This window comes from Lithobates pipiens, unplaced genomic scaffold, assembly GCF_037356315.1.
Source record: "Lithobates pipiens isolate NorthernLeopardFrog02 unplaced genomic scaffold, aLitPip1_a1.2 Scaffold_8, whole genome shotgun sequence".
NCBI lineage: Eukaryota > Metazoa > Chordata > Amphibia > Anura > Ranidae > Lithobates > Lithobates pipiens.
The window spans coordinates 141,032,268-141,052,290 of NW_027507903.1; the positions used below are offsets into that span (position 1 = coordinate 141,032,268).

Genomic DNA, 20,023 nt, shown 5'->3' on the forward strand with positions numbered 1-20,023 from the left:
TCAGTTTAAGGACACCAAGTGAATCTACACTCATACGGTATCGCTGGACTGGCTGCGAGATACTGGTACCATATGATAGCTCTCTAAATTTATCTACGTCCCTCAGTTACGTTCAAGTCTGTGGCAGAGACTTTATTCACAAGTGTTCTACATTCAAGTCTGTGGCAGAGACTTTATTCACAAGTGTTCTACATTCAAGTCTGTGGCAAAGACTTTATTCACAAGTGTTCTACATTCAAGTCTGTGCCAGAGACTTTATTCACAAGTGTTGTACATTCAATTCTGTGGCAGAGACTTTGCTTTACTTAGACACTCTATCGGCTGCTAGGCCTAGTGAGTGGAGGTCTATCCGGTAGCTGTGAGAATCCAGTTGTGAGCGGTAATTCTCTGGATTTCTATAGTGAGAGACTCCCTATCTTTTGCAGTTCCAAGAGTACCTGAACTTCCTACCAAACCCCCTACCTTCCTTTGAGAGACTGTTTTGTCTACTTGTTTTCAAATAAATATCCCAAAAAGTGTATCCAGTGTCAGTTTCTACAATTCTTTGGGTCATCTACCTCGGAAAACCCCTAGACGCATATGAGGTCAAGAAAGTAATGGTAAACAGTAGATATGCATATCCCATACCTGTGGGATCCCTGTGGCAGCTGGAAATCACTGTAGTAGTCTCTGCTACTACAGTGATCACTGCTATCTCTGGATCCTGTGTTGAATTACTGCCCTGCTGCAAACACAGTGGGGTAGCTTTCTCCACACAGGTGCCATTCACAGAATGCCTTGCACTTTTTTTTCAATGAATGCAAGGCTTTTTCTGATTGGACGAAGTGATGATCATGAGGTTGCCACCCCACCTCTCCACTTTGTCTAATCAGAAAATGCCTTGCATTTACTGTGAAAAATACAAGGTATTATGCGAAAGGCACGTATGCTATTACTATGCAGCAAGGCATCTGCTCAGCATGGGTCCTTGGAAGTGGGTAGACTACTGGGTGGGCAGAACCCCAGTCAAGTTTTGTATTTTTGCCTAGGTCCCTGTTGTAGATTATTGCTAACTTCCTGTAATGTGAAATGATTGTCAGCAAGACAAGAGGTTAGGGCAAATCTTTGTAATCCTTCCCCACCAAATTTTTGGTTTCTTGTATAATGTATCTGGAATTAAGGAGGAAAAAATATGCCAAGTTAGGAACAGCATACAAACTTCATTGGTTTTCAGAAATAAAATTTAAATAAATGTATGTTAAAACAATGCATACCTGTTACATTAGTTCCTTCAGGTTGTTTAGTCAAGCCCGGTGATGTTGTAACAGAGTTGTCTACTGTGCTAGCATTATATTGACTAGATGTTGCCACTGCTAGAGAGGTGGCTGTTTGTTTTGTGACTGTTACGGGACCCGCCAATGAGCTGGTTGCTGGAACAGATGCAATGCTTGATGATGCTCCAGTGAATGCTTTATTTGATGGTGTGGTAATGGTGCCTTGTTGACCAGCAATGGTAGTAGCTTGGGGGGTTGTAACTGAAGAGTCTACCTTTGCAGGAGTGCTAACAACAGATGCGACAGTGGTACCAGATTGAGAAACAGGAGGAGAGACAGAAGCAGCAGCATTAGTAGGTTGATTGGAAATATTTGTAGGAGCCATGGGTGCCGCCACACTCGTTGCCAGAGTATTTTGCGAAGAACTAGAACCTGAAACATACCAAAAATTAATGTTTGTTTATGTCAGTTATTACTATACTTTACTGTGTGTATTTTAATAAAGTTTGAGCTTGCCTAAAGTTGCAATAAACAGTTCATACCTAGCAAATCTACTTTCTTACAAGAATTTTCTAAAGAAATTATTTTACATACATTTTAAGACACAAGACACCTTAGACGTTACTATTACAGATTTTGGTATTTAGCTCCTCTTTATGTCTGTCCCTTGTATAATTTTCCAAAATATTTTTGTCTGACACATTTCTTTCTTTTTTTCCCCCTTTTCTCCTTGCACCTCCAGTGTATCCAGAAAGTATTCACAGCGCTTCACTCTTTCCATATTTTGTTATTTTACAGCCCTAATCCAAAATAGATTACATTCATTCTTTCCCTCAACATTTTTACAAACAATACCCCCATATTGCCGCGTACACACGAGCGGACTGTATGGCGTACTTAGTCCGTCATACAATCCGACGGACAGTCCGTCATACTTTCCACTGAACGGACTTGACCACACACGGATACCCAAACAGTCCGACGAAAGCTTGCACGATGACGTGTACAGCACGTACGACGGGACTAGAAATAGGAAGTCCAATACACAGCAAAGCACCCTTCCGCCGTGTAAATCCTTTCTGGGCATGCGCCATTCTTAGTCCGTCGAACTAGCATACTGACGAGCGGATTGTCCGCTGAAACCAAAGTACGACGGACAGAATTTAGAAAAATCCGAAATACTTAGTACGCCTGATTGCAAGCTGAAAAAGTCAGCTGAAGCCCACACACGAGCGGACTGTCCGCTGAAATGTGTTTAGACGGACTAAGTACGCCATACAGTCCGCCCGTGTGTACGCGGCATATGAAAGTGAAAGAAGTATGTTTGAAATCTTTGCAAATGTATTAAAAAATAAAAAAGTATTCACAGCCTTTGCTCAATACTTTGTTGAAACACCTTTGGCACCGGCTCACATTCCCAGACCATGGTATTTGCCAGAACCAAATGAACCAACCTATTGCCGTTGAAAAGCCATAGGTGTTTGGTCTTTAAAAAAAAAAAAAGTGTCAAGTTTTTTTGAGTATGATGCTACAAGCTTGGCACACCTATTTTGTTGGCAGTTTCCAGCTTCTCCAGAACAGGTTTTCATCAAGGATGTCTCTGTACATTGCTGAATTCATCTTTCTCTCGATCCTGACTAGTCTCTCAGTTCCTACTACTGAAAAACATCCCAACAGCATGATGCTGCAACCGCCATGCTTCACTGTAGGGATGGTATTGGCCAGGTGATGATGGGTGTCTGGTTTCCTCCAGACATAACACTTGCCATTCGGGCCAAAGAGTTCAGTCTTTGATATATCAGACTTGTCAGCATGGTGGCCAAGACCATACAGCGGTTTATAGGACAGGTTACACTCAGAACAGGCTGAGTATGGCTGTTGTCCCAGAAGGAAGCCTCTTCTAAAGATGATGCAAAAGAAAGCCCACAAACAGTTTGCTGAAGACAAGCAGACTAAGGACACTGATTACTGGAACCATGTCCTGTGGTCTGATGAGATAAATGTATTTGGTTCAGATGGTGTCAAGCGTATGGGTGGCAACCAGGTGAGGAGTACAAAGACAAGTGTGTCTTGCCTACAGTCAAGCATGGTGGTGGGAGTGGCATGGTCTGGGGCTGCATGAGTGCTGCTGGCACTGGGGAGCTACAGTTCATTGAAGAAATCATGAATGCCAACATATACTGTGACATACTGAAGCAGAGCATGATCCCCTCCCTTCAGAGACTGTGCCTCAGGGTAGTGTTCCAACATGATAAGGACCCCAAACACAACTCCAGGATGACCACTGCCTTGCTAAAGAAGCTGATGGTAAAGTTGATGGACTGGCCAAACATGTCTCCAGACCTAAACCCTATTGAGCATCTGTGGGGCATCCTCAGAAGGTGAGAAGCGTAAGGTCTCTAACATCTACCAGCTCCACGATGTCATCATGGAGGAGTGGAAGAGGACTCCAGTGGCAACCTGTGAAGCTCTGGTGAACGCCATGCCCAAGAGGGTTAAGGCAGTGCTGGAAAATAATCCTGGCCACACAAAATATTGACACTTTGGGCCAATTTGGACATTTTAAGTTAGAGGTGTACTCACTTTTGTTGCCAGCGGTTTAGACATCAATGGCTGTGTGAGTTATTTTGAGGGGAGAGCAAATTTACAATGTTAAACAAGCTATACACTAACTACTTTACATTGTAGCAAAGTGTAATTTCTTCAGTTTTGTTACATGAAAAGGTATGATAAAAAATTTACAAAAATGTGAGGGGTGTACACACTTGTAAGATACTGCATTGTCATTTTTTTTTTGTTTTCATTTTTAACCACCTCAATACAGGGCACTTACACCCCCTTCCTGCCCAGGCCATATTTCAGCTTTCAGCACTGTCACACTTTGAATAACAATTGCGTGGTCATGCTACACTGTAACCAGGTGAAATTGTTATCATTTTCTTCAAACAAATAGAGCTTTCTTTTGGTGGTATTTAATCAATCCTGGGTTTTTTATTTTTTCCCCCCATAAAAAAAATTTTTTTCTTAGTTTCTGGCACAAAATTTTGTAAATAAGTTTTTCTCCTTCACTGATCGGCGCTGATGAGGCGGCACTGATGGGCACTGATAGGCTGCACTGATGGGCACTGATGAGGTTGCACTTATGGGCACTGATCAGGTGGCACTGATGAGAAGTTGCGGAATATGCCGCACTTATGGGTACTGATATGTGGCACTGGTAAGCACTGATAGGCGGCGCTGATGAGTGGCACTGGTGGGCACAGATAGGCGGCACTGGTGGGCACAGACAGGCAGCACTGGTGGGCAAAGATAGGCAGCACTGATGGGTGGCATTGATGGGCAGCAGTGATGAGCATTGATGGGCAGCACTGATAGCCAACATTGACTGGCATCACTAGTGGCCACTGATTGCTGGCACTTGTGGGCAGATTGGTGGCAATTGTGGGCACTAGTTGGCACTGATTACTGGCAGTAGTGGGCAATCATTGCTGACACTGGTGGGCACTTAATTGTAATCATGGCACTGATCATCAGTTCCCTAATTTCATACCTAGCTGTCTCCTGTGAGGAGATGCTGCTCATCGGCTCTCCTCTCCTCACACTCTGTCAGTTTGAGTCGAGGAGCACCGATTACTGGCATCTCCATGTTTACATGTGGCCTGCTGTGATTGGACACAGCCGGTCCCATGGTTAAAGAGACGTGGGCGCAACATGGCCTACAACACGGGGGCGCACGGGAGCTTTCGCTCTGGGAAGCTGTCATGTGATATCCACCCAGAACAAGAGCCGCATCGCTCTGTCGTCATTTGACGGTGGGCGGGCGGCAAGTGGTTACATTTGCGAAGATTTCAAACAAGCTTTATTCATGTTGTCATTATATGGGGTATTGTGGGTAGAATTTTGAGCAATATAATTATTTTAATCCATTTTGGAATAAGGCTATAACATAACAAAATGTGGAAAAAGTGAAGCGCTGTGAATACTTTCCTCTGTACTACCTCTGCTAAGATACAGCTTCCTCCACTCTGGAACCAGGAATCAGGCATTATAGTTGAGAATTGTACCTGAGAACTAGACGACACTAGTTAAGGTGCAAACTGGAAATTGCTTTATTGTAAATGCACACAACATTTATACCACACAAAATCAGATACGAAATTGATCACATTATCCTAGACAATGCAAACTTTAAACAATAATATCATCAATACATCTAATGAATAGCTACGGTAGCAGCTAACAGTAACCTAATTAACCACTTAAGGACCAGAAGGATTTACACCATTAATGACTAGGCCATTTTTTGCGATACGGCACTGTGTTGCTTTAACTGACAATTCCTCGGTTGTACCCCTTTTTCCCCACCAATAGTGCTTTCTTTCTGTGGTATCGGATCACCTCTGTGGTTTTTATATTTTTTGTGCTATAAACAAAAAAAGAGCAACAATTTTGAAAAAAAAAACAACAATATTTTTAACTTTTTGCTATAATAAATATAAAAAAAAAATGAATTTGTTCATCAGTTTAGGCAAATATGTATTCTTCTATATATTTTTGGTAAAACAAATCCCAATAAGAGTATATTGATTGATTTGCACAAAATTGATAGCGTCTAAAAATAAGGAATAGATTTATGGCATTTTTTTTAATAGTAATGGCGGTGATCAGCAATTTTTAATGGGACTGCGACAATGCGGCAGACAGATCGGACGCTTTTGACACTTTTTTGGGACCAGTGACATTTATTCAGCGAGTGCTATACAAATGCACTGATTACTGTATAAATGACACTGGCAGGGAAGGAGTTAACAGTAGTGGTGCTCCAGGGTTAAATGTGTTCCCTGGGAGGTGTTTCTAATGCCGCGTACACACGATCAAACAAGCGGGTGGAAAAATCCGGCAAACTCAAGTCCGCCGGACAATCCCCCCGTGTGTAGCCTCCGGCATACTTTTTTGACCCGAAAGTACGGCGGACTTAGAAGGCAGTGTTGCACTCCAATCTTCCCGCCGGACTCGCATTTCGTCTGACATTCCGGCCGTGTGTATGCCAGTCCGCCGTACTTTTGAAATGAGCGGACTTTTCCCGTGTGGAGAAAAGTCCGCTCATTTCGAGCGGGTCTGCAGGTAGGTGGGGCCCGCGAAGGAGATGCAGCTGGCACTGTCACCTGGTATGGACTTAAAGGGGAACCCCAACGCCGAAAAAAATCGGCGTGGGGGTTCCCCCCAAGTCCACAACAGACCCTTGTCCGAGCACGCTACCCGGCCGGCCAGGAAAAGAGGGGCGAGCGAGCGCACCCCCCCTCCTGAGCCGTACCAGGCAGCGTGCCCTCAACATGGGGGGTGCCTTGGGGAAGGGGGGGCCCCCCACCCCAAAGCACCTTGTCCCCATGTTGATGAGGACAAGGGCCTCTTCCCGACAACCCTGGCCGTTGGTTGTCGGGGTCTGCGGGCGGGGGGCTTATCGGACTCCGGGAGCCCCCTTTAATAAGGGGGCCCCCGGATACCGGCCCCCCACCCTATGTGAATGAGTATGGGGTACAATGTACCCCTACCCATTCACCTGTAAAATAAAAGTACAAAAAAAACACAACACACGAGATAAAATACTTTATTGCACAGCTCCGGGGGTCTTCCGTCTTTGGGGGTCTTCTCGCCGGACTCCTCCGCTATCTTCTTGTAGCTCTTTTGCTAGCGGAGGAGTCCGGCTTTCTTCCTCGCCGCCGGCCTCTTCTTCCGACTTCGGGGGTCTTGTCCCCCCTCTTCGGTTCTTCTGCCGCCGCCGCCGCCCCCTTCCGTTCTTCTCTTCTTCTTCTTCAGATGTTGCCTCGCCGAGTCCTCCGCTCACAATGACATAGAACGGGCACGCGGCGACTTATATAGGGACAAGGGGTGGGGTCTTCGGTGGATGTCACATGGGTTGATGTCACATGGGTTGATGTCACATGGCGACAGTCCCAGCATCCTCCGGGACTGTGACATCGTAACCCATGTGACATCCACCGAAACCCTCGCCCCTTGTCCCTATATAAGTCGCTGCGTGCCCGTTCCCTGTCATTGTGAGCGGAGGACTCGGCGAGGCAACATCTGAAGAAGAAGAAGAGAAGAACAGAAGAACGGAAGGCGGCGGCGGCGGCGGCGACAGAAAACCGGGCCACCGCCTGTAAAAGAGCTATAAGAAGGAGCGGTGGCCCGGCAGAGGAACCGAAGAGAGGGACAAGACCCCCGAAGTCGGAAGAAGAGGCCGACGGCGAGGAAGAAAGCCAGACTCCTCCGCTAGCAAAAGAGCTACAAGAAGATAGCGGAGGAGTCCGGCGAGAAGACCCCTGAAGACGGAAGACCCCCGGAGCTGTGCAATAAAGTATTTTATCTCGTGTGTTGTGTTTTTTTTTTGTACTTTTATTTTACAGGTGAATGGGTAGGGGTACATTGTACCCCATACTCATTCACATAGGGTGGGGGGCCGGTAAGCCCCCCGCCCGCAGACCCCGACAATCAACGGCCAGGGTTGTCGGGAAGAGGCCCTTGTCCTCATCAACATGGGGACAAGGTGCTTTGGGGTGGGAGGGGCGCGCGGCCCCGCCTTCCCCAAGGCACCCCCCATGTTGAGGGCACGCGGCCTGGTACGGCTCAGGAGGGGGGGCACTCGCTCGCCCCCCCTTTCCTGGCCGGCCGGGTAGCGTGCTCGGACAAGGGTCTGTTGTGGACTTGGGGGAACCCCCATGCCGATTTTTTTCGGCGTTGGGGTTCCCCTTTAAGTCCATACCAGGTGACGGTGCCAGTGGTGTCTCCTTCGCGGGCCCCGCCTACCTGGAGACGCGCTCGAAATGAGCGGACTTTCCTCCGCGTGTGTGGGCGAGTTCGTTCATTTCAAAAGTAGGGCGGATAGTACGGCGGACTTAGTACGCCGTATTAGTCCGCTCAAAAAGTGCCGTGTGTGGGCAAGTAGCCCGTTCGGAAAGTCCGACGGACAGTCTGGCGGGAAGTCCTCCAGACTAAGTACGTCGGACAGACGGCTACGTGTGTACGTGGCTTAACTGTGGGGTGAGTGGACCGATTTGTGCATGCTCTTCCCATTGTAAATGGAATACTCCAATCATCCAATAGATTTGTTTGAAAAAAAAAAATGCTAAAGTCTAATAGCTGGCTCTCTACACTTAGGGCTGATGCACACAATAGCCATCTGAGTCGGCGCCCTAAAGTACATGCATTAACGTGTTAACATGCATCCTGTTAAGGCTATCCATTCATCATGAATATACTGCCAATGCACCCCAACAGCCCAAAAAATATATGTATAAGATTCTTTTTTTCGCAGCACAGCCGACCTTAAAGGGGTTGTAAAGGATTTTTTTTTTAAATAACAAACATATTATACTTACCTCCACTGTGCAGCTCGTTTTGCACAGAGTGGCCCCTAACTTGGTCTTCTGGGGTCCCTCGGTGGCTGTCTCGGCTCCCTCCCACAAGGACTCCACGACTTCATGTGAGCTCCCGCGCATGGTGAGAAGTGCTTGCAGGGCGCGCTCCCGTGATACAGCCGGTGGCTATAGCCGCTCGCTGTATCACTCGGCCCTGCGCCACGTCATTGGATGTGATTGACAGCAGCCCGATGGCTGTGCTGCTTTCAATCCATCCACTGTAACCAATCAGAGGCCAGGCTGATCGGCGAAGAGGATGTCGGGAACGAGCGCAGGACTTTTCGAGGGGTCAGGTAAGTATAACGGGGGGGCTGGTATTGTCAGATGTTTTTTCACCTTAATGCATAGAATGCATTAAGGTGAAAAACTTTTACCTTTACAACCCCTTTAATGTGTATTCTGGTGTGTTGATGTGCATTGTATGTTGCCTGGTATTGTACAGTACGGATGGTCTGAACGGACCCCTGGTCGATTCGCACCAGAACTTTCGAACACAGCGAAAATTCAGACCTGAATAACAAACCCCATAAGTCAATGGGACCCGAACATCAAAAATCAAAAGTGGCCATTTTGAAGGCTTATATGCAAGTAATTGGGCATACAATGGTTAATAGCGGTACAGGTCCTGCCCTGGGGGACATGGATCAATAAAATAAAAGTTTGTGAAAAATGTCATTTTTAAATGAGCAGTGATTTTTTTTATTTTAAAGTGAAAGCATAATAATAAAAAATTTCCTTCCAATATAGTGCCTGGGGGGTCCCCTAAGTCTACCTGCAAAGTGGCAGATCTGTATCATGTCTATAACCCTATAGCTTTAGTACATCTTGCAATCCTGGGAAGTGCTTAGGAAGTGCTGCACCACCAAATTGAGGACATGTGCCCGGCATGGCACATGTGTCAACTTTCCCTGTCTAAGGGTGGACAGTAGGTTTGAGCCATTATCAGACACCACCATGGCGTGGTGTGAACTACCTCTGGGCCTGTCCCTGCAGAGCTGCAGGAATCTCTGCTACAGTGTTGTTCATGCCCCTAAACACACCAGCTGAAGCACTGCATGTCACCTTTTAGCCTGGCTCTGGGAATAGCCCTTTGAACACTTAGGGGGTACCTGATGTTCATAGGACAATTCTGCAGAGGAGGGCATGAACGAGGAGGAGGGGGTAGAGCTCACAGGTCTGGCATCATTATCACCAGCTGTATGGAGACATGGTACAGCACTGACCCCTGTCCTGCATCCTTTCAAATTGCAAGCAGCGTTACCCAGTGTGCTGTGAAATATTTTGTCCCTGCCCATGCTTGCTTAACCATGTGTCAGCAGTAAGGTGGATTTTATGGCTGAGTGCCTTGCCCAACAATGCCAGAACATTCCCTTCCACGTGATGGTAGAGAGATGAAACGGCCCTATGTGAAAAGTAGTAGCGGCTAGGAACCTGCCATTGTGGTACAGCACATTGTGCGAATTCACGGAAGGGGGCAGAATCCACCAAGCTTAAAGGCATAAGTTGGAGAGCCAACAGCTTTGACAAGCTTGCATTTAGACGCTGGCCATGTGAGTGGCAGGGACTGTATTTTCTTTCCCACTGCAGGAGATGGGGCAAATAAATTTGCCAGCTACAGTCTACATCTGGTGGTGTGCTGCTGGCAGATGTGCTACTAGGACCTGGGACACCCTGTGCTATACCATCATCCCTGTCAGTGGAGGCTGCTGAAAGGTAATGACTCAGTATTGCAGGGGCAGGCTGAAGTGGGTAAGGAGGATGAGGAAGATGAGGGACAGATTTATGCCCCTTTTGTGTGGCTTTTAGGTGCTCTTGCCAACGGGATCAGTGGTTGGACATTAAAGCCTTGTTAGGCATGTGGTACCCAAATGGTTTGTGTTTTTGCCACGTTTGATGTGCCTGAGTTTGCAGATAGCAACTGTGCGATCTGCTGCAGATGTGCTCAAAAAGGCCCAGACAGCTGAGCTTTGGGGAGTGGGCCAGGAAAAAACAGCTGCAGAATGTCATGGAATAGGGCGGCTGCTCTCTTCTCTTTCTTGATGTTGGCCTCCTTGGGGTTGTGCCGCCTCACCTTCAGTTTCCTCCTCTGCTCTATCTGGCACCCAAGCCACATCAGTGGCATCATCCTCATCATCACCATCTCCTCCATCTTCATCATTAACACTGGAGACAACTTGGCAATAAGCTGCGGTTTGGGGAATATGAATGCCAATTTGTCTACCAGTGTTCCTCCCTCTTTCTAAGCTCATGTTCCTGTCATCCTCAACCTCAGAACCAACATCTGAATCCAGTAATGGCTGGGCATCATCAAGGAGCAAGTGCCTGATGCTGTGGTCAAATAACTCAGCTAACTCCTCAATGATTGATTGTGGGGCTATGATAGGAATAGATGTGGACAAGGGTGCAAGTTTATCCACTCTGGCAACTGCAGGGGACTGCACACTTGTCTTTACTTGTGTGACAGAGAATGAGGAGGATAAAGAAGGTTTATTAAGTCAGTCCATTCTGTGGCTGGATAGCAAGGGCAAACTCACTAAACAGAGGAAATGATGCCCTGTCTGAGGACTGACCACCACGCCCACCTTTGCCTGTGGACACATTTGTTGCTGGCCCCCTTACAGTGCCAAGGGAACATCTGCCTCTCCTTGTTGTCCTCTCAGACATTATTGGCAGGGAGGGGGCATTGCTTATGAGCAAATGTAAAGAAGAATTTGAAATCTGTACGTAGATGCACTTTAATCAATGTAAAGAGGTGTATGGTGCACTTTAATTTGAGTACTCACACTACACAGACAAACTCCATGGATACACTATAATAATATAATGCACTAAACATACAGTGACATCGTACAGAACTATATGGCGTTAAACTGGCGGTACCGCACACAAAACAATATCGCTTTAAACTGGCATTAACAAACACATAACTATATGGCGTTAAACTGGCAGTAATGCACACAGAACTATATGGCGTTAAGCTGGCAGTAACGCACGCAAAACGATATGGCGTTAAACTGGCAGTAACGCACACAAAACTATATGGCGTTAAACTGGCAGTAACGCACGCAAAACTATATGCCATTAAACTGGCGTTAACGTACAAAGAACTATATGGAGTTAAACTGGCAGTAACGCACACAGAAGTAAATGGAGTTAAACTGGCAGTAACGCAATCAAATAGACGGTGTTAAACCAACACTACACTGACGCTATCTGAACTGCCCTACTCTAGCTATACACTATACATGTCAAGATTACCGACACAGTCTCACCACACTACAGTGAAACTATCTGAGCTGTCCTTACTCTACACTAATGTATGTATGAATGACATGGTCTCACTACACTACAGTGAAACTATTGAGCTGTCTCAACTCTAGCTGCACACTATGCAAAGCTGAATGATGGTCCTCCTCACTACACTTGCACTATCCCTAGACTGACACTAACCTAATATTCTACACTGACAATTGAAGCAAAATAGCACAGTATAGCACACTAACTAACTGATAGCACTGAACAGAGCCCTGTTCTATCTCTCCACGCCGAAATCACACTGAAAATCGCAATCGCTGCCATTGAAAGAATACTTTTATACTGTGGGGCGCGAATGAGTCATGATTTGATAAAGTCATGATGACAGTGTCCATTCATGACTCTGACAATGCTATGTGCCCTGATTGGCTGAAGCTTTCACTGCTTCAGCCAATCAGGGCTTGTAATGCACTGTTCAGCGCTGCAATGCATTGTGGTCGGTTCAGGGGGTCGAACAAACGATCAAATGACCCGTTTGTTTGGCTGTTCGCCGAACAACTGAACAAAGAAAGTTGGGCCCGAACTTATGCTCAGGCTGAACCTTTCGCCCATCCCTATTATTCAGTGCATTGGGGTGTCATTCATTTGCTTTGGGACACTTAGCAGGAGAGAGGGGCCAGAAGCACTGATGGGGGACCCGAGAAGAGGAAGATATGGGCTGTTCTGTGCAAAAACCACTGCATAGAGACGGCATTTTTATTTATTTTTTTAAACTCTTCTTTTCTAACACTTTAAGCTGCAAAGGCAGAGAACAGACATGTACACATCCCGGTGCTGTAATTCTTTGCATTGGGTGTGGCAAAATTTATCTCCCCAGCTACTGTCGGTGGGCAGTACCACCCATCAAATGAAACCAATTTTATTAAATGAGGCCCCTCATGGGAACAGGTGTCCTTATTGGAGGTTTTCCCATAACCTCAATTCCTGGTGACAACGGGAAAATTATTGATCTCCCATCAATTTCTTTCTCAGTGACAATGGTCACCAGGACAAATAGGAAAGGGCAAAGCTGCCCAGCAGGGAGACAGGCAACAATACAACTTGGAAGAGGTTCTGACCATTCACAGCTCTGTCTAAAATAAAAATAAAATGATGGTGTGACAATAATGAGGTATGATGAACCCAAAACTGATTAAGGGGAAAAGGAAGCCCTACTAGTCTCAGTGCCAGTGCACTCTTATAAATAAGCAGGTTAGCAATTAGACATCAGTTTCATCACCCCCACACTATAACACAACCAGATCCAGCAGATCAGGTTGTATAAACAATACTTCTTGTATACCTCCCAACATTTTGAGATGGGAATGAGGGACACCTACTAGCAAATGTATGTAGGCATATGACACACCCCCTGCCATACCCCCTTGAAGGAGAATTAACCAAAAACAAAAGGTTAATTAAATCCACAAGGGCTTTTTTTTACCATTACTATTCCTTTATATTGGCTTTTTAAAATTTACAAATGCAGCCATTTAGAATTTAGACACAAAAGATAAAAAGTCAATTTTATATACAACCATATAGATCAGACCAAAATGAGGGACAAATGAGGAGGAATGAGAGACAGAGGGACATTGCTCCAAATCAGGGACAATCCCTCGAAATCAGGGACCATTGAGAGCTATGCTTCTGGCAGGATCATAAATCCTACTTAGCCCATGATAATCTGCAAAACCTCATAATGGAATCATGTCATAGACAGCAATAATCGTGAGACTTTTAATTAGGCACTGCTGTTAAATGACTGAAATAAATGACATAAATGAATGTCATAAAACCTCTAGCAGAGCCTTTGTCAGGCCTTAATGCATGTGATAAATTCTTTAGAAGAGTAGTTACCAAGAAATACTAATTTCAATATGTTGCTTTATTTTAAAGTGGTTCTAAAGTCTAATGGCTCTTTCACACGACCGATCCGTTCAGGTCTGCCGGTCAGTTTTTCAGGCGAACCTGAACGGTTGCGTCGAATGTCAGCGGTGACATGTCCACTGACATTCGACCCGAAAAAGTGTGACGGAGGAAAAACTTACTTTTCCATCTGTCATCGGATCGGATTGGGTGACTCCCATAGGGGAGAGCGGTGCCCTGACAGGTCCGCCCCTGCACAGTGTGCAGAGACGGACCTGTCATCTGATCCGCCCCGTGGACATCCGCTTGCTCAGCGGGGATCGCTCCGTTGATCCCCGCTGAGCAAGCAGATATCCACGGCGCGGATCATCACAGATCTGCCCTCTGTGAAAGAGCCCTAACATTTTTTTTTTACCTTAATGCATTCTCTGCATTAAAGTATAAAGTATAACTAAAAGCAAAACATTTTTTTTGGACAGAGTGGAGATGGATTAGAACACCTGTTATTTTTTATTGCTGTCTGTGCCCTGTGATACTTTTTGGGGACCAGTGACACCAATACAGTGATCAGTGCTAAAAAAAAATGCACTGATCCCTGAATAAATGACACTGGCAGGGAAGGGGTTAACACTAGGGAGTGATCAAGGGGTAAATGTGTTCCCTCGGAGGTGTTTCTAACTGTGGGGGGAGAGGCTTCACTGGAGGAAATGAGAAATCGTGATTCAGCTTAGCTGAAACACAATCTCTCACTTTTCCTCCCTGACAGATCAGCACACCGCTGCTCTGTTTGTCCTGTGAACAATCAGCGGGTCGCTGCGGCCATTGCGGCCGCTGATTGGCTCCTGCTGTGTACAATCACAACAAGAGCGGCGTGGGTGCGCCCGCTAAACTGTGTGCACAAAATCACGTACAAGTACGTGATTTTGCGCACCCGGGCCACAGTAAATGTACATGGGGTGGTCTGGAAGCAATTACTTTGCAGGAATTTCCTCTCACTTCCTGTTTGGCTATGGGAAAAGAAGTGAAGGTAAATCTCCCTAATGGGACAAAGATGGGAAAAATAAACCTTACATGGGTTATAACCTCCCTTACTCTACCCAAAATAAAAATAAATGTTTTGCCTAAAGTTCTATTTTAAGATAAATGAAAATGGTTGAAATATGGTGCTAGGGTGTAGCCCCCATCCCTAGAACAAGGGTTAGTGAACCTGAGAAATAGATGATGTTGGTTGGTGTTAAGTCAGGTAGTGAGAAAAGTCAGTCCCTGACAGGTGTCTTGGAGATGGGTCCCAGGAGAGTTGGTCTGGGGGAGGTAAAAATAAATGGAGGATCCCGAGGCCAGAAGGTAGAAGGTATAGTAGAGAGATTAGTTAGAGCCCACGGTTCAGGAAGAAGTATTTGTGGAAGCACACCTGGAAGAAGTGGGTGGAGTGCCCCTTTAGAAAAAAGGTTGGGCAGGTTAGGACTCCTGCTGCTGATAGTTGGCACAGAGGTGCCAAGGTGAAGTGCTGGTGGAAACATTCCTGGAAAAATAAATAGGCCTATGCAGCTAATGGCTGGCACACAGGTGTCCCATCCATGGTGATGGGTTTATGTGTTCATCCCTCTGCTTCGAAACAAGAGGGGAGGGTATGTGTCAGTGGGACCCTGTGCTACCTGGAAGATTGCTGGTTTATGCCAGATTTTGGAGCGACAGGCACGCTGATTGCACAGCTGTGTTCTGGGCTATTTAGTTGTAGCCTGACTATGGCTCAGGGCCCCCCCCCAACAGACAGGAGGTCTGTGTATGGGAGTTAGGTGGACTCCCATTCCTCTGCAGGAGTCAGAGGCTGCATGGGGCAGCCAGAGCATGTATATCTGCAGGAGGCAGATGCAGTTTGTGACAGAGCAGCAAGGGGAGTAAGCCAGAATAGAGCTTGACTCCATAGCTCCCAACTGTCTCTGATTTCGAGGGACTGTCCCTGATTCGGAGCAATATCCCTCTGTCCCTCATTCCTCCTCATTTGTCCCTCATTTTGGTCTGATCTATATAGATGTATATAAAATGCACGTTTTATCTATCAAAAAGTGCTTTCCAGCACTAAACCTTTCTTCTGATTTCAAAATCTAAATTCCAAAAGCCAACATAAAGGAATGATAATGGTAAAAAAAAAGCATTCGTTGGTTTAACCAATCCTTTTTTTTTTTTTACAATTCTCCTTTATGGGGGTGTGGCAAGGGGTGTTTCCTATGCCTGCATACTTTTGCTGATAGGTGTCCCTCATTCCCATCTCAAAAAGTTGGGAGGTATGTGACTCTAAAACTCTTTTGGTCTGGGGACTAGACCTAAGGCCTAGGCTGGAGGCCTGAAGTAGCCGTGTGGCAAGAGAGTAAGCCAGGAGAATGAAATATACTGATTGTGAAAGATACAGTAATGGTGAAACCCCCTGCATGGGCTACTGATGTCTTTGAACTTTTCCGTGCTTTTAAATAAAAGTGGCCTACCATGCCTTTAAAAAATACAGTTTTGGACTAGTGCACTCACTGAAAACGCACCTACCGCTTGAGGCTGATCACCCCAATCTTACTATATATATATATATATATATATATATATATATATATATATATATATATATATATATATATATATATGTGTGTGTATATATGATAAAAAAAAATGAAATATTATTATAAATATAAAACCATAACTAAATAAAAAAGTTATTGTCTGATCTGATAGTTTCACTCATCTTTCATCAGGATATCCACCCCAATAGATACAGAGTATGGTACTATCCTTAGGAGTTATCCAAGAACAAAGCCTGAGTATGTAGGATTCCACTGAGGAAAAAAATTCTTTAGAAGTTAAGACTTTCTCAAGGACAAATTGAAAAACTCAAGACAGCTGGCAAAAATGACAATCATACATTATCAGCTAACATATTTTTACTTTCCAGGTTTATCCTGACACAATAAATCAGCCAGCTGTGTTCCATTTTGTGTGTGACTTGTCATTGTCCATTCTAAATCATTTGTATTAAGTCAAGGCTATAAATAGTAGAAGAGGAAGTGAGAATAATATGCAAGGAAATTATGGAAACACACCCCATTCAGACAGGCAGGCAGACACTTTTCATGCACAATGCTGGCAAATAATTCACTTTCTGTTAGGGTTATTCATGTGGGAAAAGACAAATGACACAAGGTGGGTTTGAGGATGAAATGAAAGGAGTGTGTGTATTGGGGGGGGGGGGGGCAGTCTGTTTAGTGGGGACTGTACCTGGCAAAAACTGGATTGGGTCTTCTGTGGCATCCCGCCTATTCAGATCCAAGAGCAAAAAGCTAACCATGTAATCACTGTAATTGCATTTGTCGGATATTAGGACAAATAATTTGTTATTTTGGTACATGCACTGGAAAGCTTATGCATTAGAATATTGCTTTTTTTGCTGGTTTAACACTTTTTGAGAGCAGTATATGCCTAGACTGATAATCAGACAAGGCTATGATTTAAAATGAAAACTTCAAGAGGGTTGCAATTCATGTAGACTACATAGGATGGTTTATAATGCTCAGAGGCATCCATGGTATGTTAACGGTTTCTTACCAAGATGCAGGCTCTGAAAATACTTGGTTTTTGAAATGTGGCACAGACAGGGTCCCAGAGTATGGTCTTTGGGATCACCTCTTGGGAAGCAACTGATAGTTGGGCAAACCAAGGCAGAGTACTGGGGTTGGGAGCAAGAGAAAAAAAAAAACAGAGTTGAGGGAGATACCCAGAGGTTGTTGCTGGAGATATTTAGAGCAGAATGTCAAAACCAATGTAAGGATATCAGTAAAACAAACCAAAAAGGTCAATACAAATACAGTCAACATCTGAGGCTGATCCAAAACACAAAAAACATGAGCTAGCTAACATTATGACTGGATACTTGGGAGTGGAGCAGGTTGCCTGCATGGAGGAAGCCCAGCCAATTTGGGATTGTTGATACAGGTTTGTGGACTCTGTAGTGTCTTCAGACCAGAAGGACACAATGGATGGTGTTGAACAACCCAGAGCAGACATTTCTGAGAGAGAAGCATGCACAGGAGGAGGCAGTGCAGACCATTTTACAGCCAGCTAATCAATGCTATTCCTGTTCCAGAAGACCAACTGCTGACTGGTCAACTGCCTGGCTGCAGGTGTGTTCCTAAGAATACTTTTACAGTTAAGTGAAAACCTACATTAAACAAAGAGAAAAGACAGCCTAGATTTCAGGCGAGGCCTGTCCATTGTGGGCAAAGGGGCGCTGCCCCCCCAATCCATGCCACCGCCCTCCCTATCTATGCACCCGGCCCCTTTCAGGATGCTGGATGCATGAATTCCTATGACAGGGTGGGGCGGGGATGTGTTTTTTTGACAAACTGATTAGAGCCAGAGACTTTAATAAGCTTCAAAATAGGGTGGACATGGGGCACAGAGCATTGTGTCCGGAGCCCACCCAGGTGTGTTGCAACAGCGAATGAATATTTACTGTTGCATCACTGATCCTCCTCCTGGCCAATGGGGAAGTAGGTCTTATACCCGTCACCCAACAGGCTCAAAGGGCAGGCGATCCTATTGGATGCCTAGGAGAAGAAGGGAGGGGCCACACAGTAGCCCATCCGCCGTCCATAGAAGCCCGCTGATGCCGGAGCCTGCAACACGTCAAAGCCAGCCACTGCCTGCCGAAGCCCGAAAACCCGCTGCTGCCTGTTGAAGCCCGCTGGGGCCTGCTGGGGTAAGTGCAGGGGGGGTGCTGATGTCACCGACCAACGGGGGAGAGGGCACTGCTGGATTTTCAGCTTTTAAGATTACTGAATGGTTTAAATGTAAAAAAGGTTGAAAATATTAATGTCACAGCTGTAGTCAATATTGGGACCTTCCCTCTCTTTTATTAGCTAAGACTACAGCCCAAACGCTATGCCTCCCTACATTCCCCTCTATACAGGCCTCTCTTCAGGCATGGGAGTCAGCACTTCATTGTCCCTCCAGTAAGAAATCATTAATGGATATCCCCTTACTAGTTTATGAGTATCTAACACCATCCTTTAGAGTTCAAACACCCATAAGGGTTTTCAAAGCATTAAATACCTTCCACCAAGGTCTTTGTGTGACAGACCCAAACAGGACGGGAGCTTTTGGAGGGGACTGCAGGGTGGCCTCTTGCATCCTGACTATGGGCTCTGGCATTTGAGGGGGCTCTATTCTTGGGAGATGTGTGCCTGGGGGACCCTTGGAGTGGTCTTGCTTTGGATTTGAGTCCTTGTCTCCCCAAAACACACAGACTCTGGGAACTTAGGACATGGACATAGATTTGGGGCCTTTGTGTCCAAACCAGCAATGACTGCTTTAGACTGTGATACTAACCTGATGCTGGGGTCTCCTGCTATAATCTGTTCAAGGTGTTATGTGCTAAGGGTCTTTGCTCCTTTGTGTGCCTCCTAGGTGTGAATTCCCATTGTTACTTGAGTCTATTTTTTCCTGTCTGCCTGCTCATCTCTTGGAGATGTGATTAACATTGTGTCCACTTTAGCTTGTTATTGAACCATTGTGGGATTTTTATGTGTTAATGTTTATGATAATGTCTAATGTACTTTGTGTATCCAGGGTTGTGGACTTTTCTGGATTGCCTGGGCAACCTCTGACTAATCAGGGCTTGTTGTCAATTAGCATACTTTATATGTTTATCTTGGTTGTTCCTTAGCTATGTTAATTATATATCTGTTTACAGTTTGCATTGTTAATCAGTGTGATAATGTGATCAGTCTCTACCTGATTTTATGTGCTATATATTTTGTGTGAATGTTCAATGTAGTGAATTCCAGTTTGCACCTAAGCTAGTGTTGTCTAATCCATGGTTGCTCAGCTATAATGCATAGTTCCTGGGTCCAGACTGAAGGAAGCTGTATCTTGACAGGAGCACCCAAGCTGGGTGCTGGATGGTCCGTCACACTTTGAAGAAGTCCCTATTGGATGCAAGGCAACAGGTGGGGAGGGCCATGATGTCACCACTCTGGGTGGAACTTTCTGTGCATTTACGAGAGCTTCCTGGCAGTGACAGGAGCTATACTAAGCATTTCAATGTATATGGATCCTTTTTCTTGCTAATAAATTATTTAGCATTTTACACTATGACCATCAAACCTTGCTGGCGGTGAGGAGGAGAGGAAGTAAATATAGCTGCTG

General features: G+C 45.4%; 1 protein-coding gene across 1 annotated transcript in view; it reads right to left on the reverse strand.

The window, feature by feature from the left end:
- The window catches only part of PODXL (podocalyxin like), a 136,291-nt gene that overhangs the window by 44,560 nt on the left and 71,708 nt on the right, over positions 1–20,023 (reverse strand). Inside the window, exon 2 of the mRNA XM_077473266.1 lies at positions 1,254–1,685. Coding sequence (XP_077329392.1) covers positions 1,254–1,685 — 432 coding nt within the window. The remainder of the gene's footprint in view (positions 1–1,253; positions 1,686–20,023) is intronic.